This window comes from Chenopodium quinoa, unplaced genomic scaffold, assembly GCF_001683475.1.
Source record: "Chenopodium quinoa cultivar QQ74 unplaced genomic scaffold, ASM168347v1, whole genome shotgun sequence".
NCBI classification, from domain to species: domain Eukaryota; kingdom Viridiplantae; phylum Streptophyta; class Magnoliopsida; order Caryophyllales; family Amaranthaceae; genus Chenopodium; species Chenopodium quinoa.
The window spans coordinates 5,018,763-5,042,380 of record NW_018744626.1 but is presented as its reverse complement, the minus strand read 5'-3'; the positions used below and the strand labels follow the sequence as shown (position 1 = coordinate 5,042,380).

The 23,618-nt window shown below is 37.3% G+C and overlaps 3 protein-coding genes across 4 annotated transcripts; all 3 read right to left on the bottom strand.

Moving 5' to 3' along the window:
• Positions 1-1,902: 1,902 nt before the first annotated feature.
• Positions 1,903-3,780, bottom strand: LOC110700811 (zinc finger RNA-binding protein 2-like). The gene is made up of 2 exons (XM_021878400.1): positions 3,423-3,780; positions 1,903-2,663 (listed from the first exon to the last, which is right to left on the bottom strand). The coding sequence occupies exons 1-2, from the start codon at positions 3,606-3,608 to the stop codon at positions 2,097-2,099; spliced, it is 753 nt and encodes a 250-aa protein (XP_021734092.1). The 5' UTR covers positions 3,609-3,780; the 3' UTR covers positions 1,903-2,096.
• A 1,006-nt stretch (positions 3,781-4,786) lies between these two features.
• LOC110700648 (zinc finger RNA-binding protein 2-like) lies at positions 4,787-6,884 on the bottom strand. 2 transcript variants are annotated; one of them, XM_021878217.1, is made up of 3 exons: positions 6,716-6,884; positions 6,441-6,633; positions 4,787-5,513 (listed from the first exon to the last, which is right to left on the bottom strand). In XM_021878217.1, exons 2-3 carry the CDS (start codon positions 6,615-6,617, stop codon positions 5,019-5,021), a joined length of 672 nt encoding a protein of 223 aa, XP_021733909.1. In that variant the 5' UTR covers positions 6,618-6,633; positions 6,716-6,884; the 3' UTR covers positions 4,787-5,018. The 2 variants fall into 2 exon arrangements, with proteins under 2 accessions (XP_021733909.1, XP_021733910.1); XM_021878218.1 differs by lacking the exon at positions 6,716-6,884 and having other exon boundaries at positions 6,441-6,704.
• A 1,321-nt stretch (positions 6,885-8,205) lies between these two features.
• LOC110700647 (probable LRR receptor-like serine/threonine-protein kinase At1g74360) lies at positions 8,206-12,198 on the bottom strand. The gene is made up of 2 exons (XM_021878216.1): positions 11,848-12,198; positions 8,206-11,661 (listed from the first exon to the last, which is right to left on the bottom strand). Exons 1-2 carry the CDS (start codon positions 11,927-11,929, stop codon positions 8,408-8,410), a joined length of 3,336 nt encoding a protein of 1,111 aa, XP_021733908.1. The 5' UTR covers positions 11,930-12,198; the 3' UTR covers positions 8,206-8,407.
• Between the last annotated feature and the right edge of the window lie 11,420 nt (positions 12,199-23,618).

Genomic DNA, 23,618 nt, shown 5'->3' with positions numbered 1-23,618 from the left:
ACTGTAAGACTAGAGTTTACAGGAAATCAAGAAGTGTCCAATCTTAAAACTCAACATAAAATGAACAAGTTCCTCTAAGAAAAGAAGAAAAAAAATAACATGAACATATAATAGTCACTTAGAATGTTAAAATAAAAGTAGATTACTAACTAAAAAGGGAAAGTAAAATCACAAACATTGTCAACCAAAGATTAAATATGGCTAAGCTTTCAATTCTTCCTCTCAGCAGTATGCAGTTTGAGGGTGTGGCTCTTGCCACTAACATGCTGCTTCAATGAAAATTCATTCATGCACCAAATGTCACACAAATCACAGTACAGTCTAGTCTCGATTTCCATGCTTTGTCCGACTCCTTTGCCTTTCATCGCCTGAGCTTTGTGCTTTTGGCCCATGAAATGCATCCGAAGATTAGGAATAGAAGAGCACTGCACCTCACAAACTTCACAAAATAACTTCCTCACCTTACCATTATTATTGTGACTAGTCTGAAATTGTTGAGTAGGAGTAGGTGCCTCTTTTCTTTTGTGGCTTAAGCCTATAGTGGGCTCAAACCTCTGGCCAGAAGGGGTTGATAGTGAACTGGGCCTTGGACCTGTATTTGGGCCAACGCGTGAGGTCTTTTGCCATGGAAGTGATGGACGTGGGCTTTGAGGTATGCATGGACGTGGGCCTGTTACTACTGACTTCAGCCTTGGGCTTGTCTGAGATGAGAAAATGGGTCTTGGGACTGGGCTTGGGCTTGGGCCTGTATGAGATGTGAAATTTGGCCTTGGGAGTGAACTTGGGCCTGCCAGAGATGAGTAAATGGGCCTTGGGACTGAACTTGGACCTCGAGGCAGGAGTTTGATCGGGTTGTTCATTGTTTTGGGCCATGGTACTGAGAATGAAGAGCCTGGCTTTCGAGTTGAATTAGGTGATGAATTTGCGCTTAGCTTGGGCCTCGGGTTTGGAATTTGGCTTGGCCTTGTCTGAGTTGTCTCTGAAGTTGGCCTTGAAGCTGGCACTGAAGTTGGCTGCAATGCATAGAGATGCTGTTAATCATTTATGTAACAAGTATAATCATGCAAAGTTAATGAGTCAGATTTGGCAAAATCATGTCTGAATTAACCAGTACAACTAACATGAAGTATATGAAAAATAGGTCTCTTACATTAGAAGATGCAGGGACTTGTTTAGCTTCAGTGCTTTTGATCAGCTGCATTAACTCCAAATGTTCTCGATATGCCATCTCCCTCTTAATTGCAAGCTCAGGTGAAATCTCGTACTTACCCCTTGCACTACCCATATTTTAGTTTTCAAAAGACTGTCAAAATCAGGTTACCAGGAAGATATGGAAGAAGAGACTGTTGATATATATAGTTTGAGTGTCTATGAAACTAGTGGGATCACAAAGATGGTGCATATATATTGTTCTGAGGAAGAATATGGAGGTTATTTTAATAACTTTCTTAGTACTACTGAATGGAGGAACTTATTTCTGTTTTTGCTGCTCACAAAGTCATGAACTTATTCCATGTTAATTGTGTGAGTTCAGACTTCAGAGGTATCCTTTGTCCTCCTTGTACTCGAATCAGATATCTTTATCTTACAAAAAAAGTATATGATTGATAAATGGCCAAGATGTTTACATATTTATACAACAGTACAAATGCTAGCTTTTCTAGTGCCTTTGTTCAGTAAAAAGGAGAAAAAATGCCACCAAAATCATGTCATTTGTTTGTCGATAATGAAGGCTCTTGGATGAAGTTCACACTCTTTACAGATCGCAAATGTTAATTAGTTCCTATAATAATTTTAATTTAGTAGAGATTGTCATTAGAATATAAGTTATATGACGATGACATAAACAAGGTGCAAAATCAAAACAGAAGAAAATGAAAAGATATGTACATGGTGCAAATATTCATTTAAGGACAGTTGAACCTTTGATTTCCATAAAAATAGCTTCAATATGCACTGAATTGCATCATAACAGCTAAAAAAGCCATACACAGAAAACAGGCCTACAGTTAAACTATGTTATTCTACCACACTACCAATTATATATTGTATGTCCAAATAACCATATTAACCAATTGAGCAATGGTAATACCCAATCACGACTTGATTTTTTTCCCGGCAGCATGTAGTTTGAGAAAGTGGCTCTTTCCATCAAGATGTAGCCTGAAGGAGTTCTCATCTGTACACCAAATTGCACACAACTCACAGTATTTATGCGGTTTTACACCCTGCTGTGACACGACACCTGCAGAAACTTTCTTACTGTTTGCATCTCGCTGTTTGGCCTTGTGCTTGTGACCCTTGAAGTGCATCCTGAGATTGAACTCGCTAGTGCAGTCAACATCACAAAGCTCGCAGTAATATTTTTCTGCTTCAACTTGCTGATGGATTGGTTTCTTCCTCTTCAGATGACCATGATAATGAATAGCACCTGGTTTCAGTCGAGGGCCTTGAAATGGAGGTGGCCTCAGAAGTGGTCTTGAGCCAGTAATTGGTCCATGATGCTGCAAGTAAGGTCTTGGCTGCAGAGTTTGCACAGGTCTAGGTCCAAAATATGGGCGTGGAGTAGGATTGTTGGTGGGCGCCACAGTCAGTCCTGGACTTACATTTGGAGTAGGCTGTAGAATTGCCCTTGGAGTGTGGCCAGAAGTTGGTGCTAACACCTGCTTGATACTCGAACAAAAGATATCTAATTAAGCTCAAAAACACTCTAGTCAACCAGAAAAAGTGATTGATCAGCAGAGTAAAGAACTCGAGTTGCTATGTTTGTTTCTCTAGAAATCAACTATTCAGGGCAACTACTAAATCTCTGAAAACAAGCATAACCATTTACTTCAATCTGACATCTTTCATAAAATTATACTACTGTTGTTTGAAGTAATGAAGTATATGTTTCACTTAGATGCAAACTAACATATAATTGATAAGAGTTGGTAATTATAAATTAATCTCATCATACCCAATGTGCCAACAGGTAATTAAGCTGAATGTCATAAATAATTGTATAGTCAATATCTTACACATCAAATGTACGCCAAATACCCCATTTGATCTGATATTAATAGTTACATATACTACTCCACATTAAATTAATACGTCTATTAAGCAAGTATTCAACATTTGAAATTTTTGGTTAAAGTTATGTGGATACTTCTGATATTTAAAAATTATGACCTTAACCCATGCTTTAAAGACATAAAACAACTAGTCAAGTCGAAAACCTAAGCATAACCCTTGTTAATGAAGCATAATAACTAATTTTGTTCCTTCTATTTTCAAGCACTCCATGTAATCTAACATGAAGAAATACCCTTGTTAATGAAGCATAATAACGAATTCAGGTTCAGTTATCACGTTACTAGTTCAAATCACACTATCAACACGTAAATATTAACTTCGGACCGAAAGGAATAAATTGTTACCTTAGGAGGCAGGGGGTCATTCCTGGAAAACATATTAGTACTATTAAGTCTTCCTTCAGCTCTGAGCTTTTCCCTGTATGCCATTTCTCTTTTCATTGCAAAATCTACCGACATCACATAATTTTTCCTATCAGCTGCCATTTTTCTCTCTAATATTCCTGCAATATTTAAAACTAAAACGAACATCAAATTATCATTCCATTTTACTGAATATTAACAATACCCTTCAACAATATTATTGCAACAACCCAAAAAAAGGCAAAGATGCACCCTTTTTTTAAATCATACATTCATACAATGCACAATATTGGCAAAAAAAACTCTAAAGTTTGGAACTTTAACTTTCTAAACATAAGGATACAACCACAAATCAAACAAATGAAAAAAAAAAAGTGATTTTGATTTACTATTATCAGAAAGTTTATAACTTTGATGCATGTAACACACATTTTCCGCAGAAAAAAACATGAAAAATGGTAGTAACATTTATGGAGCTGTTAAGAAATTTTCTTACCTTATAACATTTATACTTGATGAAAAGCCTGATTTATGAACATAATGGATTGAAGATTCAGAAACTTAGGTTTTTTCTTATTTTGGTGGAAATTACAGTATGATGAAATTTGAGTGTGTTTGATGGTTTTTTTTTGGGGAGACTATTAGTTTCAGCAATGAGAATTGAGAAGGCATAGTGGCTTTCTTAGATTCTATGGTACAATTGTGAGGGCATTCTAGTCTTTTCACTAGATGGATTTGTACTGTAGTAAAAAACTTGAATTTCATGTTAAATTTTTATCATCCCAACAAATCAAACATATTGGACCAACTCACCACCATTTAAACACAAAAAAAGTTTTTTTATTTAGAAAGGAAGGGGAGAGAAGCTTGGATGTAGATGAGACGTGTCGAGTTCATAACAGGTATAAAAACCTTTTCCGCTCATAAGAAACAATTGGAAATGCGGGTGGAAAATAAGGGGTGGTTTGAGTAATATAGGGAAAAAAAATAGAGGATTAATTGGAGCGTTTGGTGAAAAGTCTATCATAATAAGAGGCTTTTATGAGAGCAATGTGCAAGTGTTGCCATGTCAATCAAATGTTTCTTAATATCAATCAAATGTCTTTGTACAGTTATAATTGAAGAGTGTAATACTTGTGAAAATGCCATGTTTTCTAAGAGCACATAAGTTTTTCTATTTTGATGGTCGTCACTGAAACCAAAGACATGAAGAACTGAAAGCACCATGAAGTGTGCAACCGAAAAAAAGTTTACAAGACATTATGTGCAACGTGCATATTGTATGACTCTAGTTGTATAATACAAGTACCAAACAAAACCCCAGCTTTGTAGATGCTACTAAAATATCGAAACAAAAGGCAGTGGACGAATTTATTAATAGAGAAAATTAACCATACATTTCTAGTATCCTGGAAGGAAGATCCATACATTTTCTCAAATGCAGAAAATGCAGCAGAACTTTGATGAATAAAATTCATGAATGAAGGATGAACGACAAACATTTTGTTAGTCCTCCCCTCACCTGATATAAAATGGCATTATTAGAGAGCATTAACTGTCTGATATAATCATACAGTATTATAAGACCATCCTTTTTTTCATCAGCCAATCATACTGTTTGAGAATGTGATTCGTGCAGCTGAAGTGCAGCCTGAAAGTATACTCGTCAGCACACCAGATCCGACACACATCACAGTAGGGTCGTTTCTCATTTTCTCTCGGTGTTGATGATCCAACAGCAACTTCCTTACCCTTTTCACCTCGCACTTTGGCCTTGTGCTTTTGACCCTGGTAGTGTGACAGTAGATTGAAGCCAGTTTTGCAGTCAAGCTGACAAACTTTGCATGTGAAAATTCCCTCTGGAAGAGGTACAGGGCCATTCCGGTGCTGATCAGCAGACCGGGATGGACATGAACTTGGGCTTGGTCTTATATGTGGGGGATATGGATACGGAGAAGGCCTTGCAGGTGGTACTGAACCGTGATTCTGAGGCAAGTAAGCTGAATTCATATTCAAATTCACAGTTGCCCGAGGTGTTCCCCTTGTATCTTGGCTTGAAGTCGGTCTTGGCACCTGCACAAACTAAGTTACTACTCTGATAACTAGCAAAAGTAAAAAGTTCAGCAATCAAGAACAATCTGTAAGAGACTCAGAATTACGAACCTCAGAAACATGTTCACTTTTTACAGTGTGTGTGTGTGTAACAGCACAAAGGAATCCCTCTATATAAGGTAAGGCGGTGTACATTTAGTTCTCCCTAGACTTGCCTAGCTGCAGGATATACACTAGGTGGTGCCATTGGCCAATGTCTTGACGAGTTTCTCACCGAATTGTAGTGGCATTAAGCTCTAAACACTATATATGACTTATCCTTCCTTACCCCCTTCGCGACAACACAATTAGAACACCGATACATTATCTATTTATCTATGTTTGTGACATCTTAAACATGCTTATGCCACAACTTGTAAATTACAGCTGCTGCTGTAATTGCAACAGTCTCCTGACATTAGTATAGCAACAGCACAAGGCTGCTCAATATCCTGCACATTAAACTATGCCAAATTGGCATCAAATGTGAGATAATTATCAAATCTGTTACCACATTTTATGTTTACCAAGTCGATTATAGACCAGAACTCCATTAAAGTTCATTACATATTCGGTTAAAAAAATCGAGTCAATTATCTATTCAAGGTCCTTTCTCATATATTCGGATAAGGGTTAATAAGTTCACATAAGCAGTTTTAAGGTGAAAGAACGAATGTCCTAAGTTATAACCCCCAGTCCCCCACCATATCCCCAATCCCCCACACAAACATAGAATGACACAAGTACTCTACTATTTCAAATTACACAATCGCGATTCAATGTGACAATTAATTCCGGACAAATGAGTAAGCTAATACGAATCATAATCAATCAAAGCCTTAATCCCATAAGTGGGGTCGGCTAATACGAATCATAATAAAGATTGAAAATGAAAAGCAAGAAAATAACCTCTGGTAAGTGAGATTGGGCAGAAACTTTTAATTCCAGCTTTTTCCTGTAATTCATCTCTCTTTGCATTGCAAATTCTACTGACATGAAATGATTCTTTCTGTCAGCTCGGATTGCCATTTCTTGTGTCCCCCTCTTTGATAAACAATCCCAATTATATTTGTGAATTTTCTTCATAAAAATTCAATTGGATCTGCATATTTTCAAATAATCAGCAAAATTAACAAGTTTTTCAATTTTTTACAATGTACAAAATTTGTTCTTTAGAGTCTTACCTCTTTAATAGTGAGTGCATTGACCCAGTTTATTATTGATAAACCAACTACTCACTTACTCAGTACTGAAGTACTGAGTGAGGACTGAGTAGTTGATAGTTCCAATAGGGAAAAAAAAAAAATTAAAAAAAAAATCTTATTTTTATCAATTTTGAGAATTGGTATGTTCCATTTGTCAACATATTATGGCTTGTTTGATATGGAGATTTGATCTACTCATCTACGAAGTACTATAGATGGTAGTGGGTCGTGTCACGTGATGGACCAATTATTAATTCAAAGGAGTGATTAGGCCTATTCGACTCATATGGACATCATGTTAGGCCTAATAGTCGAGGATATATTTTACTAATATTATCTCCGATTTTTTTTAGTTGTACCTTTGAATATTTTATTATTCTCAAATAATATCCTAGAGTTGCAACCAAAAAAAAAATTTGGAGATAATAGTATTTTTGCAGTGCTTATGTTTTTAGTCGAACCTATGGTGTTGGACCGCCAACTTAAAATATAGACTAGTGTCATGTTGGACTATAGCCCATTCTAATACCATAGTTGTGAGAGTAAATCTTAATGATTAAATTTTATTTCATATTTTCATTAGATCTAACTTTTAATTTTTTATAGAGTAATCTAACTTTTAATTATTTTGTCTTTTCACTATGTTATCTCTTTCAACCTTATCAAGGGCAAATAATAGTTGAGTCTAAGGGAAAGATAGCAATAGAGTGAAGAAATGAACAATATCTTAATCAATACTATCATAGTCACATTTGCTTACTTTTTCATGGAATGTTTTTATTATTTTTTTTCTAATTATGTGCATTAACCTAACCAACTAACATAGGTGTGTTTAGTGCTTAAGGTACTAAAAAGTTAGAGAATTATGTTACGTACACTTGACTACAAACACATATGGACTCCCCCCCCCCCCCCCCCTAGATTTTATTTTATTTTTTACCAAATGTAACATTTTAATATACAATTTTGTTCCTATATAAAATAATTTATTCACCTTTAATCAATCAAACCTCGTAATGTTATGTTTTATTTTTCAACCAAACTCTATTTTTTTATATCAACCAAAATCCATTATCTTTTTATTTATTTTTTTAATTAATCATCTCTCCTTGTTGCGCGTGCATTGGCCATATCTTTAATTTAGAAAATGAAGGAGTACTTACATAAAGATTAAACATTTAACTTAGCTTGTATGCCTCATGAATATCCCAAAGTGCTCTGCCTGTATGGTTTTCTGACTAGAATATACTCCTAATCAAGAGAGAAATGGCTAATATATGCACATTTTAGAGCTTACACAAGAGTCCAAGCTCAACCACCTCTCCCTCCCAAGTCCCATTTTTTTAAAAAAAAAAAAAAACAAACAAATTGCAAACATCAGATCAGATGCATATATTTCCTGAGTTCCTGACAACAATTTCAGGCAGCAAAATCCTTAATATACCATGATACAGTATATTCATAATAAGTAATTGTATAAGACAGAAGAAAAACAATTTCTTCCAGTTTTATTAGTGTTATTCTTGAAAACAATGAATTAGATGTGTACAAGAAAAATGATTACATGTAATCCTATGTACTGTATGTACCTATTCTGTGTGTCTGACTGTAAAACCAAAATAGAATCCTCTAAAATTATCAACACTTTTTTTGTAATTCAAAACTGACTTCCTATACATCACAAACTACAGAAACATAATCTAATTCCTTACATATATCTCCTTCATAGCCTAAGATTTTAACCAGCATTGACAATACCTCCTTCATGTTAGGCCGCGCTTGAGGTGCCTCTGAAGTACATTTGATTCCGATGTTTAGCAGTTCTCCCATCTCTGATGCACCTTCATTTTTCCCTGGTCCTACTACGAGCCCCGGGATTGTGGAATGATCTAATCCTAGCTGATTATTTTTACTCATGACTCTTCTTGCCCACTCTAACAGACACTCCTCCCCATCATCTACTGCCCTCCTACCTGTCGCGAGTTCCATGGCTAATACTCCAAAGCTGTAAACATCGCCTTTTGTTGTTGCTTGCCATGTTTGGCTATATTCAGGTGCAACATACCCTACTGTCCCGGCTACTGTGGTTGTGACATGAGTCTCCCCTGCATCAACCATTCTTGCTAGACCGAAATCTGTGACTCTAGCTTTTCCATTTCTGTCTAATAGTACATTGCTTGCTTTGACATCTCTGTGCACTATTGAAGGGTAACACTCATGGTGGAGGAAGACTAAGGCACGAGTTACATCGATTGCAATTTCAACTCGTTTTTTCCATTTTAGCCGTGTTCTATCTGAGATGAGATCCTCTAAGGTCCCCCCTTCCATGTACTCATACACCAGCAATTTGTCAGCCTTATCAAGGCACCAACCATAGAGGTTGACAAGGTTTGGGTGAGGCCAATTGACACCTTGCTGTGTAAGGACTTCCATTTCTGCTCGGAATTCTCGTTCTCCTTCAATGCCTCCTCTCTGTAGCTTCTTGACAGCAACCACTCTTCCATCAGGGAAGACTCCTTTATAAACTGTCGCGTACCCTCCTCTCCCAATCTCTCGATCTTCAGAGAAATTTCCTGTTGCTTTCAGGATATCAGAGTGTGTGAATGCTGTTTTGTCGAACCTAATGACTTTGATGGCATCTGACATCCATGGTGAGGAAGAGCTGCTCGAGCAAGAAGAGCTATCATGCCGACATTGGGTGTCTTTTAAGAGATACAATGATGTTTTCTCTGACGGAGTTTTTACAAAGTTGTAGACTAAGACTGAGAGCACACCACATATTAACAAGACAAGCACCAATATTGCAATGACTAAAGAGGTTGCTATCTTTGCAACTGATCGAACACTGTCAGATCGTACATTATTTTTGGATGAGTTTGTGGGACTTCTGATAAAAGATGGAAGGACTAATTGAGGATCACCAAGGTAGGAGCTCTTCTCAAACGTTGATAGTTGCCCGGTAGAAGGTATTATACCGGAAATGAGTGGATTGAAAGAGATATTGAACTTGTTCATCTCATCCAATTCGTTCAAACTCGTAGGAAAAATACCTGAGAAGTTGTTAAAGGACAAATCAAGATCCTGCAGACACTTGAGGTTTCCAATTTGCATAGGAATTGTGCCTGAGAAATTATTCCTCGAAACGTTTAGAAAAACAAGGGATAATTTCTCAATGTCTGAGGGCAAAGCACCGTTAAAGTTATTATCTGCAAAATGCAGCATGCTAAAGTTCTTCATATTACCGATTTCAGAAGGTAATGCACCAGAAAACCGATTTCCTGTCAGCTGAAGATAGCCTGAAATCTGCAGTGTCTGAACTTTTGAACCGGGTTTGCAAATTGGAAATAGACCATACCCTTTTAGTATCCTGTCCCATACACTTCTACAACTCTTCCTAGTAAGCAGACTGTACACAAAACTAAAAGGCGGGTACTTTTCAGGTATCCATCTTCTCATAGCCAAACACTCCCCTGAGCCAGGAACAAGATTTCCTCGTCTATTTGACTTGAATGTAGGCATAGGATTGCTCCCAATGTTTGTCAGTTCAGTTGGGAGTTTCCCATACAGTTTGTTATTAGCTAAATTCAGCCATAACAAGCTGCTGCAGTTTCCCAACTCAGGTGGAATTTCACCTGTTAAGGAATTATTCGCGAGCATAAGCCAAAGAAGGGAGGTTAACTTCCCCAAACTTGGTGGGATAGAACCAGTTAATCTGTTAAATGAGAGATCAAGGGCTAGAAGCTGATTAAGACTTCCATATTCAGAGGGAATTTTTCCTGTAAAATTGTTATAAGCAAAGTCTAAGAATTGCAAACTAACCATCTTCGAAATCTGAACAGGAAGAGGACCTGAAAAGTTATTGTAACTGAGGTCTAATCTCTGAATGTTAGGCAATCTTAAAATACCAGAAGAATTCAACCCTGTGGTGAAGGAATTCCCATGTAACACCAGAACTTGCAGCTGAGTAACTCTCCCAAGAATCGGCGGTATATCACTGCCAAGAGCATTCCTGCTAAGATCCAGGAACTTCAGATTTCTGCACTGCAGCAGTGTTTCTGGTATCTGCCTTGTGAAGTTATTTCCTCCAAGAATCAACACTCGAAGGCTAGGAATCGACCCGAGAGTATCAGGAACACTCCCAGTGAAATTGTTCCCACCTAAGATCAAGGTAGACAAGTTTTTGCACTTGGAAATTTCATCAGGAAAATTCCCTTTAAAATTATTTTTTGACAAGTCTAAGGTCTCCAAGCTGCAGTTACCCTCAAAAAACTCAGGAACAATCAACCCCGAAAACTCATTCTCCCCAACGTCGAATGCCTTAAGCCTCGCGAAATCAGGCCAGACCTTCCCATTAAAATTATTTGCACTAAGATCAACATACTCCAATTTTGAACACCCTTCAAAACACCCATCAATAGACCCTGTAAAATTATTAGTAGAAATGTTCAAGACCCTCAAGTTGCTACATATTGCAGGGAAACTAGCCCGAATTTCGCCTCCAATATTATTCAATGACAAATCCAACACCTCCAAGCTACTCAACCCAGTTAAATTCAGCTCCCCCTTAAGTGTATTATGTGACAAATTAAGGTGCTTAAGGTTTTTACACCCACTCAAATCACTAGGAATCACACTTAAGGTATTCCCTGATAAGTCAACAGAACTGAGTTCTGACAATCCTGAGAAGTTCCCTGATATCTCCCCATTCAGGATACTCTTCGACAAATCGATTCCGGTGACTCGACGTGTACCGGGATCACAGGCTACACCAGACCAATTACAGTGGTCTGAACTCAACTTATTCCAATCTGCATATTTTCCTCTGTTCACCTTATTCTTTTCTTCCAAAAATGACTTCAAATTCAGCAAAATAACTCTGTCACTTCCTGCTTCCTCAGTTTGAGCATCTGCTTTGGTGATTGTGCCTAATCATTGACATTCATTACTCACAATTCAGTTCATTATTAATAATGTCGGAAAAATCTTTCTCGAAATCCACACCATTATATTTATTTTTTTATCAATATAATATAAAGAACCATATATATAACAAACCCGAAATAATATTTATTATATTACAAAAAAAAAATGAGTAAGACTTGAACGGGTACCTGGAAATATAAGGAAGAGGACAAATAATAGCGGAATTATGAAACTATGGTGAACCAATTTATCATAATGTTCTTCTACCATGATCAATTTATTACTTGCACTTTTTTCGTCTTCTTCGTCCTCCTCGTCCTTGCCCTTGTCCTTGTCCTTGTCCTTGTTCTCGTCCCGTCCTTGTTTTCTTACCCTATTAAGTATTAACCTTATTTGTTATACTATTGAAAAGATTTCATGGCTGAAAAAATGAGAGAATTTTGTGCTTACTAAGAGTGCCATACCAAACAAGGAACTAAATTCTTGGTGGTCAACAAAATGGAAAAAGAAAAGTGTAAGATGGTTGGCTTCTTAATGTAGTTTCCTAAAGTAAATGGAATAAAAAAAAAAATCTTATTTATGATATTTATTTTGTTATTTTTATAAAATTTAATATAATGGGTTGATGGAGTAAGTAACAATATATTTCATGTCATAGTTTTTGCAACGGTCATTGGTAGAATGAGCCGCCCATTTTGACTAGACCGGTTTTTTATTTTAAATGAGCCGGGTTTTTTTTATTGAGTTGAAATATGTCTTTAAAAAAAAGGTGTTAAAAATATAAAAACCTCGTCTAGAACGTCGTTTATTGTGAGTAATTTTCTTTGCTTCTTCTTCTATTAAATTTTAATTAAGTTTGAAAATATGGGAGTTGAGCTAAGAAATTTCTTCGTCAATGTTTGGTAACTTTTGTTTCTTTTCTTTTTTGTGGGTGTGGGGTATGAACAAGAAGCCTTATCAAAAACAATTACTCCAAGAAAAAAGATTTTTTTTATATAAAGTAAAATAAGAAAAATTTAATAAAATTACAGTTATGAAGATATATCGAAATAACATAATAGTCATCTTATTTATATGATAGAATTAAAATAGTTATCATTCTACGGAGTAGTTTATGTAAGATTCGTGTAAATCTATAGTTAATTCACACGTTAATATTCTATGTATAACTTGTCGTATCTAGTTAGTACATGGAAATCGAGGGGTTTTTTAAAAAAAAAAAAAAAACAATACTTTACAATGCATAATTGGTTATATTATAATACTTGTAAATTAAAATAAAAATAATTTTAAAAAAAGCACTCAATCAATGACCTTGTGACCTTGAAAAATTATATATTGGAGAACCCTTATTTTGAAAAATGTAAATATGCAAAAAAGTTGTAGTCTGCTAAAAACGACCCTGCATGATCCTTTGGAAATACAGGATAAGGCACATGAATCAACAAGAAGGTTTTTTTTTTTTTTTTAAATCAACCATAAACTAGTTGGCATTTACAATCCTTAATACCTGTACAATAGGGTATGTTCCGATTTACTGAAAACAACTAAACTAAACTGATTATGGTTGAATAAAACTGAATAAAGTTGATTGCTTAAAAAAATAAAAACAAAATAAAATAAAATAAATTGAATAAAGCTGAAATGAATTATTTATGAGAGAAGGCAATTAGGAACTGAACTGAAAAAGCTGCACAGAACAGGCTCTTACTTGTTCTTGTTTGCTATTGATATTTTCATAAATCCTTTCTCATTTTAATAGTAAATCAATATTTCTTCGGTCATATGGCTCAAAGTTGAATCATGCGAAAATCAACTTGTACTACTTTGTATATTTTTTAAAAAATTCGAGTGAATCATAAAAACTAAAATGAAACTAGCTAGCTAACTAATAACCAACACAAATATTTACGTCATTAATCGTAATTAATTTAATCAAGTAACTCAAATAAAGTTGGAATTTTTTTTTTATTTGAAGCAAAATAAAGTTGGAATTAATTCTACAATATGCCTCCATATTTATAATTATTAGTTGATTACTTATAATTGACACTATGTTAAAGTGCCACAATTGCATTTATTTTTATTATTTGAATGATGATTTGCAACCTAGCTTAATTTCAAGATTGATTGATAGATTACAAATGGTCAAAAGAAATGAGTAAGTATGTTTGGCTTAATGGTAACAAAGAGTTGTTGGGCTGCTTACCGATTTGAAGATAAGCAATAGTTAAAAAGTCGCAAATATGTAGCTTCTATTCAAAGACCTTAAGCTTAAGCATAACACGCATGCATGTTCAATATAATCTTCATTATATGGTCAAATTTAGGTATTATTCACGATGTATGTTTTTCTCAATAATAGTATGCCAACATTGTACTTGTATTAAGATTTCACCCCAACCAAATCTATCTTCTAGAAAATTTCAGTTGAATATAATTAACAAGGTATCCACTGAAATTTACAAATTTCATTTTAGATGTCTCGGATAGTTTTATTTTAAATACTTCATTTACAATTTTCTATTTATTCCATAACACATTCATACAGGACAAAAAAATATATAAAAAATAAAATAAAAGTTCAACTCGTGTTTTTATTCACATCAAAACACAGACTGATCTGATCGAGTTTCCTTATCCAAGTAATCTCTGACTTATTGGTAACTCCTAATCGATTAAGAGTATGTTCTCATTGACTGAACTCTGCTGAACTGAACTGAAATGAACTGAGCTGAGCTGAACTGAACTGAAATGAATATTTTATAAGGGAAGGAAATTAGGAGCTGAAGTGAAATGAACTGAATTGAACTAAACTGAGCTGAGCTGAACTGAATTTAAACTTATGAGAACAGGCCCTAAGTAATCTCTGACCAAGTAACTTCGGCTAGTGTGGTCAGCCACATATGAAACTTTATTTTTGAACTTCTATAGGGATTTTAAGTTTTTTTTCGCAAAAATATGAACATTGCAAGGTAAATTGCAACTTTTTAAATAATCTTCACTATATTTTAGGAGTTTTTTAAACAAATATATTGAAAAAAAATTGTTTCAAGATAGGATTTTAATTCATTTTTATGGTGGCCTTTTTTCACAAAAAAAAAAAAAAAAAAAAAAAAAAAAAAAAAAAAAAAAAAAAAAAAAAAAAAAAAACTATGGTGGCATATGTGTGATTTTCGACTTTCCATCTACAATTAAATAAATTGTATGGAGCACTTCATAACTGATAAACCCTTTCATGGAGCATAATAATCAACATATTATCAAACTACCTATACAGTAAAAATATTTCTGTTCGTTAAAAATATTTTATAAATTTATTCAAAGTATGAAGTAAATCTGTTTTCCTTGTTAATATCTTAGGCTCGGTTCACTTCACCTTAAAAAAAATTATATTCATTCAGTTCAGTAAAAAAAAAATGAGTTCAGTAAAAATAATTTCATTTAAGTAAAATTATTTTCAATTATTTAACAAAAATAATTTCATTTCAGGAAAAATAATTCCACTTCAATAACAAAAAATTCATATTTTAGTGAAAGGGGCCTCATATAAAGTACATTCAAATTAATTTTACGAAAAACTTTTTCATACACCTAGTTTGCACTAATATTAGTTACATCAAACAGTATAAGGGTAACTTTTAGTTAATTTTAGGGTAAACAGTATAAGGGTAACTTTTAGCTAATTTTAAGGTAACTTTTTGCCTTTTTTTGGGTAACTTTAAACATAATACAATTTTTATATAAATTAGATAATAAGAAAAGTTTTATTAATTGAATTTAATTACATTCAATTACTAATAATTGATTTTTAGTCATTTAAAATGTGATTTTTTTTTACTAATAAAGCATAGATAATTTTTATTTATGTTTGGTTACTTTTATGCAAATTGAAATACTTTATTCATTTAAGGGGTAACTTTTGCTCATTTTAAGATAACTTTATAACCTTATTATACATTCGATTTTTTAAAAAAATTTATATAATTTTACTCGATTAATATATTCTCGGTAGTTAAAAATAGAAACTAAAGAGTATCTATTATCTATCACGTCGATTTGTTTGACGCGGAACAACAATCTTATGTTCACTTTCACTCCTAAAAAGGATAAATAAGGTCAAAGCACGTCTTCTTCTTCTAAAAAGAAAAAAAAAGGTCAACATTATTTTATTAGTTTTGAGCCAATAGGAAGCTCACTAATGAGCTGACCGCGGGCAGTAGGGCAGTTACACGTGTGAAGACTTTGTAGCCACATAACAACCTAATAAGTACGTAGATATGTACGTATTCGATTAAGTTTAGCCTAATACTCCGTACTAGTATTACAACGATTATTAATTTATTATTATCAAAACTAACCCCAACTAAAATCTTCGCATCCCTCTCCACTATAAATATTTAATTATATATATCACTATCTTATGTATGTCATTTTCTAAAACATCAATTTTTGCTGACTTCTCATTTAATTTTTCTACAATTACAACAAAAAAATCATCTACTATTCCGTATTATTGATTTTCCTATAAAAAAAAAATTGTCACCATTAATCTCAACTTTGCTCCATTCGCCGATATTAATCCCAAGGATTGCCAACACAATTTATTCCCTATCACTCCCAACTTTGCACTCTATTAATTTTTATCACCCCCAACCGACCTGCAATCGGTTAATCAAATTAACATTTATGAGTTAGATTTTTTTTTTTTTGCACACATGTCACTATATGATTGGTCAAATAAAAAAACAAAATAATAAAAAAATAAAAAAACAAAACAGCCACTTTTAAGGCAGTCGAAATTGAGCGGGGTAGTGAATGGAAGGCCGGGAGGAAACGATGGGGGAAGGGTGGGGGATGTCGGAATTGAAAGGGGATGGAAGAGTTCTGGTCGGAATTCGACAGGGAAGGTGAGTGAAGGCGGAAGGGAGATCATGAGTGATGGGGAAGGCGGCGGAAATAAAGGAGGAAGGTAGGTCATATCGTGGTTGATGGAGTTGGAGGGGGAAGGGAGATCAATGGTGGTGGACGACGGAAACCGACGAGGAAGGAGGCGCGCGGATCTTCCGCACAACCACGGCAACAGATCCAGCAGCAAGGGGAAGGGAAGGGGGCTGGAGACAGCGATGCTGGTGGTAGAACGTATAGGGAAGGGGGAAGAGAAGGGGGTCGAAGGTGGCAGGGGTTGCCGCCTGCCGGAGATGGCCTATCACTCAGCTCGCTGGGTTGATGGGGTTAGGTTCTTTTTTTATTTTTTTTTAAAAAATTTAAATTTTTTTTAGACCTATCACGTGTTGACACGTGTCTGGTAACTTCCTACATTAGGGTAAAGCCATTGGTTGCCCTTTTGTAGTGGGCATGAGGAGAGAGAAAATGAAATAATATTTAAAAAATAAAATTTCATCAATTTTGGAGAGAGAAATGCCATGACCAGGTCATGGCCATGACCTTTGGCAAAAGGTGGGCAAAGAATTTGAGTCCGCCACTTGTCCATCTATAATTGGCTGATAGTATTTATATTTTATTTTCTTTGTACAAGTATAATAAAGAAATTATTTATGAGTAGGGCAAGTAGTGGGCAACCAATGAGAGTGTATGGTCATAGGTGGGTATGAGAATTGGGCATAAATGAGATGGAAGAGAGAGATATGTATTAAATATTTGATGACCACCATTGGCTTGGGCAACCAATGGCTGTACTCTTAGGTTGGATGACCGATTAGGGATGATAAAAATTAATAAAGTGCAAAGTTGAGAGTGATAGGAAATAAACTGTAGTTGAGATTAATATCGGTGGATGGAGCAAAGTTGAGATTAATGGTAGCAATTTTTCCTAAAAAAAATGAAAAAAATCCTAATATTATTGATTCAAGAACTATCTATACGGATAAATTGTGAAAGTCACGGATTTCAATATCGAGAGGTTGGAGAAAACGGTTTAGCCTTTGTATTGGTATTAACGGCATATATATATACATAATACATAAAAAACAATACCTAAGTTACCTAAAACCCCTAAAAAGATAAACCTAACAAATATACAATATTAACACATATAAAACCAATCGACTTCTAATATAAATGGCCTATAAATGTCAATTTGTCCGCCTAGTGATTATTTCGACCCTGAAGTTGAGGTATTGGGAGTCACTTCCACTAAAGATACTTTAAGGGTTAGAGTGATACTCTTCTCAGTACTCTCGAAATGTCTAACTTGTAAACTTGATACATTAGTTTTATCACAAATTAAGATATGAACACACATCCCTTAGCTTTTATATCTTCGATCATGCTTTTTATATGATTCCTTGTGATCTTTAAACATACACTTAAGTAATAGTCTATTAAGAACATAAAGAGAAATTTATTTTCCACATTCCTTTTCACACATGTTCATGTTCTTTAATATAAATTTATGTTCAATCTGCATTATATCTTAATCTTAATCTCACTTTTGGTGTGAATAAGAAGATTACATGTTGAAAAATACACATAACTTGTGAGTATTTTTTTTTTCAATCGGCTCTCATAATTTGTTGCTTTTTATTACTCCATATTAAAGAAACACTTTATCTTATTAATTAGATGATTGATTATACAGTATTTATAATTTCGTAAATATGTAAGTTCATTTACTCATTAAACATATTAAAATATAAATTAAAACATGTAAACAAATGACATGCATGGAAAGGATACAAGACGACGGGAGTAGCAAGTAAGAAAAATGTGATCGTTTAAATCCTAGTCTTCTTTAATTACCCTCTATCTTAGCAAACCATTATATTGTAGCAATTATAATCCCATAACTTCCTTTGACTACCACATACACAAATCAAATTCTACTTGTCTATTGTCTAAAGGTCTAATATCTGAATATATAATCGACTAAAAGAATATATTGTATAAGTATAAACATAGTTCTTATATTATCTTAAGTTAAAATTTGCATAATTATTTTTTGTAATTCAACTTACTCTATTATTTACTTTAGAAACTTGAAAACTCCAATAATTTTGAATAATATAATCATAGTGATAAATAATTAAATACTATTCTTAACCCGTCAAAAAAAAAAAAAAAAACTATTCTTTCAAAAAAAAAATAATAATAAATAAATAAATAAATACTACTCCGTATTTCCATAATACATGATTGTAATACCAACCAGCAATTGACGCGCCTCGGTTATTACCTCACTAGTTGCGTCATTGCCCCAAGCGCAAAGATACATGATTGTAATACATGATTGAAGATGTTATGCTCAAATTTTTGTATATATGGTCATAAATAAAGTTAACGTTGCAACTAGAAAGCCAAGCAATAAATTTAAAGAGCAATTTATGTTTCGGGGTTTTTTGATGTCCTGTGGGAGAGTTACAATTTCGAGTCTGGAACCGGACGCATGTACCTGCAAAACAAACGGATGCTCCGGATGATTGGAGATCCGCCTCCGACGGTCAAGTTAGTACTTGATTAAGGAGTAATTAATGCGGAAATAAAAGTGATTGGGTCTCTCTAGATGAGAGTGTTAAATGTGCGTAATCCCCCTTAATGAGGATTAAGGGAGGTATTTATAACCTTGAGAAACGTGCTAATCCTAGGTTTAGGTTAACCTAGGGCTGATTGGGCTTCCCTTGGAAGTTGGGCCTAGGTGGCCGGTTTCTCTATTAGGCATGGAGGATGCCACGTGTCATGACATAATAGGTCCAGGGTGGACGAATAGGCGTGTGCCACGTGGCAAACCCTGACGGTTCCAACTGGGGGAACACTTGGCAGGACCTGATTGGCCCACGTGGCGCATTCCGATTGGTGGGAGCAAAATCCCCTAATCATTTGCCCCTCACAGGTGGCACGTGACTGGTCACGTGTTACCTGTGACAGGTGTCGCACTGTGACAGGCGACGGCCTGCTACAGGTGTCACTCGGCGAAAGGCCGAGAGATTCTCCCGCCCAAATTTTGAATTTTGGAAGTGACCCTTCGCCTTCTCACTTCGCCTATATAAGGGAGTGTTGACTTCAGTCATTTTCACATTTGAGAACTTTTAGAGAGAACATTCGGACCCCTGAACTTGCTCTGACATTTTGGACCCTTTCTGCCTACCGCCTGCTCTGACAAGCCGACTGCACAGGATTTTCAGAACTCCATCAACTTCACTCGTTCAGGTAACCGTCGGTTATCTTACTCTTAATTTTCTCTTTATTTTATTCTTTTTTAAAATGGCACCACGGAAGCACACGACACGACCTAGGTTAGTGATCAGCCGGTCACCGGGGACGGCTGAATCTAGGACTAGGAATGCCGCCTGCCCTTTTCCGGACCCATCTTTGCCCTTTATACAAAGTCCGACTGTCTCTGTGTCTATGCAGAACATGATGGGCAGAACAAAAAGAACTGCTAGGATTTCAAACTCAGACGGCTCCTCCCACGGGGTGCCGATTAGTGAAACATCTGACCAGGCGCCAGATGTGGAAGTGAACCAAAGCGGCTTGAAAGCCGACAGTTCTGAGGGAGGAGTCAAAGTGACCCCTTCTAATTTTACAGTTGACAAGTCTACATTCTCTCCTGCTCCTTTTGAAGGAGAGGAGGCGGGCCCCTCTGGGAGAGGGGAGGAGTCGTCCTCTTCGGACTCGTCAGAGGACGAATCCGAGTCTAGCTCTTCTGGTCATGCTTCTCTGGACACAGAAGAGAAAAACAGTCGCCTACAAGAGGCGAGGCTTTCTCACGCAGTTGAGAAGGGGGACAATTGGGCGGAGCCATCCGCCTCTTACCGAGAGAAAAATACCCCCTACTACTGCACTGTCCCACGGGGCCGGATCACGGCCATGCAAGAGAAAGTGGGGAGCTTTATTGCGAACCACACAATGGGCCCCGGCTTTTTAGTTTTCGTGTCGGATCCAGAAGACACAGTCGTCTGGCCGGCTGGTACTAGTTATGATGGCGCCTGCTTTGGCTGCGACGAGGCGGCCATCAAGGCTGGGCTGCGTTTCCCACTACATCCGGTTGTTCAGCATATCTTGGATGGGTATGAGTTGGGGTTATGGCAGTTAGCCCCGAACTCCTGGGTCAACGTACTCGGCTATGTAGCCGGGTGCGAACTGCACGGGGTGGAGCCAAACTTCGAGACTTTCGCCCACATGAACTACCTCAGCCGGACCCCTAAGGCAAGCGGTACCGGCTGGTATCAATTGACAAGCCACAGAGGCTACCTCATGACAAGAGGTAAAGCAAACAAGTGGAAGGACTGGCGAAGCACCTTCCTTATCATTGAGAGTTCAGACACAGAGCTGAACAAGCGCTTCAACAGGTAGAACAGGAATCCGCCTCTTCTTGCAGGCGGCCGCAGCATGCCGCCTGTTCCCCCCAAAGCTAAGAAAGAGATCCTGGATAAAGGACTCTTTAAAGTAGAGTCGAGGGTCGACTCTACTTCAGGGGTACGAGAGCAAGTACCCCTGCACTGCGTCCCGAGCTTCAAATGGCTCTACGACGAGTACTTTTTGGCCGCCTGTGGCCTCAGCAGTCGGTGCTCAAGAGGTAGCCAGCCTGTCGAATACTCTGTTTTTCCATGCATTACTGTTATGACTTTTTATTAACTTTGCTATTTGTTTTTGCAGCGGACGCCATGAGCAAAATTACCGCCTCCAAGACTGCGGTGGCCATGTTGCGGGCCTCCATCATGCAACAGTCCTCAACCGACTCCCCCAACAAGAGGGCGCCCTTGGTGAGCTTCGAACCTTTCACTCTCTTTTTGGAGTTGGGTTTATGCATATACTGACCGAGTGTTTTTTTTTTTTTTTTTTTTTTTTTTTTTTTTTAGACGGGCGCTCCAAGAGCTTCTTCTTCCCAACAGCCGGACTCCAAGACCCGGAGGACGACTGTTGCGAGCTCTCCTGGTTCTGCCAGGAAACATGCGGCGGCTGAGAAACAGCCGGCCACTCCTTCTAAAACTCCAATCAGGCCGCCTAGAAGTATGAAGCTGTCTTTGTGAATTTAGACTTGCTCCCTTCTTTACTAGGTCTAACTCGTTTGTTTATGGTTGATGCAGCCGGCCCTCAGGAGCCTGACTTGGTCGAGGTGGCCAAGTCTATGATCAAGGTCGTTCCTCCAGCTGAAAGGGAGGCGGTCAGGGGTGTCGGCACCCTTGACCTAGACGGGATTGCAGGGGTCCTTGCTGAGGTATACTTAGCATATTTTTGGTTATTTAAATTCCAGGACGCCTGTTTTTTGTTTGGAAACTGACGCTTGTTCCCTTTTACTTAGGCCCTGCTCCGAGTGAACGGCCTTCGTAAGCCGCTTGACAGGAAGAACAAAGAGGTAAAGGCTGCAAAAGCTATGGCCGCCTCTGACTGTGATAAGGCAATGTTTCAAATTGCCCAAAATGAGATTTTGACAATTGATATTCTTTATTATCAGGCGCAGGATACTTCTGCTATCCGGGCTCAGTTAGAGGCGGCCCAGAAGAAAAATAGTGAGCTGGAGGCGACCATCAACAATCTCAAGGCCGAGCTGAGACCTCTTCGCCAAAAAATGTCCTCCTACGACACCTTGGAGAAATCCTTGGCACACGTGAAGGAACGCCTGGTGACCCAGGAGAAGAGTCTTACTCAGGAGCTCTCGACAAAGGCCGAGCAAGAAAATAAAGAGCTGGTCCAGGAGATGATGGAAGACTCTGCTCAAATCCAGCGCCTGACCTGGGGCCGCCTCTTCCCCAATGCCGACTTTTCCTCCTGGGAAAAAACGTACCGCCAGTGTTCTGATAGATATAATCAAGAGATCCTGGCGGCTGCTGAGGACGAGGCGTTGGAGGAGGAGGAGCCGGTAGTGGCGCTTGTGCCGCTTGGGGGTGATGCATCGAAGAAGGATGCAGCTGAAGCCGAGTCCAGCAAAAAGAGTGCTGACCAGGCGACAACTGCTATTATTGAAGATCTGCCCCCTTCTTAAGCTTTATGTCTTCTTTTCACGGCCTGCGTGCCGTTTGTTTCTATTTACCCGGCCAGGGGGCCGGGGTTCTGAATATTTTGCCGGTCTTCATGACCGGCTTTCTCTTGTATCTTTTACCCGGCCAAGGGGCCGGGGGTATGTTTATTTATGCAAAAAATGTTTTGTTCCAAATTTGTTTCGATTTTGCTAAGTATCGAAACTTTGATATCCAATTGCATACTATACCGAATGTTTTGCATGGCCGATAGTTGCGGATGGGTAGGAGGTAGTTAGTCACGCCACCTATGCCCCTGGACGACTGGTTGTCTGTTTCCAGGCTAAGCGATCAGTCGGCCACTTTAAAGACTGGATCTCCTCTAACCAAGTAGGAAGATGGTTTCCTACCTGCCTTGTTTGTTTTTTTGTTTTTTAAGCTAGAGACTCTAGTCGGTCCAGGCCGACTGTTCCCCGCCACATTTAATCTAGTGTGAACAGGCGCTGTATGAGCACCTTTTTAGTTTCATACTAAATTTTTAAGGAGTGACCAAGTAAACATAATTGTTACCTAGTCGCCGTTTGACTGAGTAGTAGAGGTTTCAAGCGGTGGGTACCGGTTGTTCCCCTTTATTCGCCAATGTTTGTTGGCTATTAACTCATAAGATACCGACTGTTCTTATCCCAAGTAGTTCAGTCGGTTTGGTTGACACGGATGGTTACTGCGAACACTTGTTTGTCCTGATTAGTCAGTTAAGTGAGAGGTATCCTTGTCCGGGAAACGGCTACGTGGTTGTCTTGGTTAGACAGTCGTATAGGTGTCGTGTAATGATTTTATAGAACAATGTTCCACCCAAAAGGGAGCTGCTCTCTCTGCGGCGAATTTCATCCGAATGGATGCCGTCGGACGCCTGCTATAATGTTGGGACAGGTCGAATTAAACTTATATTTGGATCAGTTGGCTTGGCGCCTGGTCTGATCATTTTAGCTATGAGCCTTTGATAGTTCTTGGTGAACTGTGTTATGGGAGAGTAGCCGGTTGTA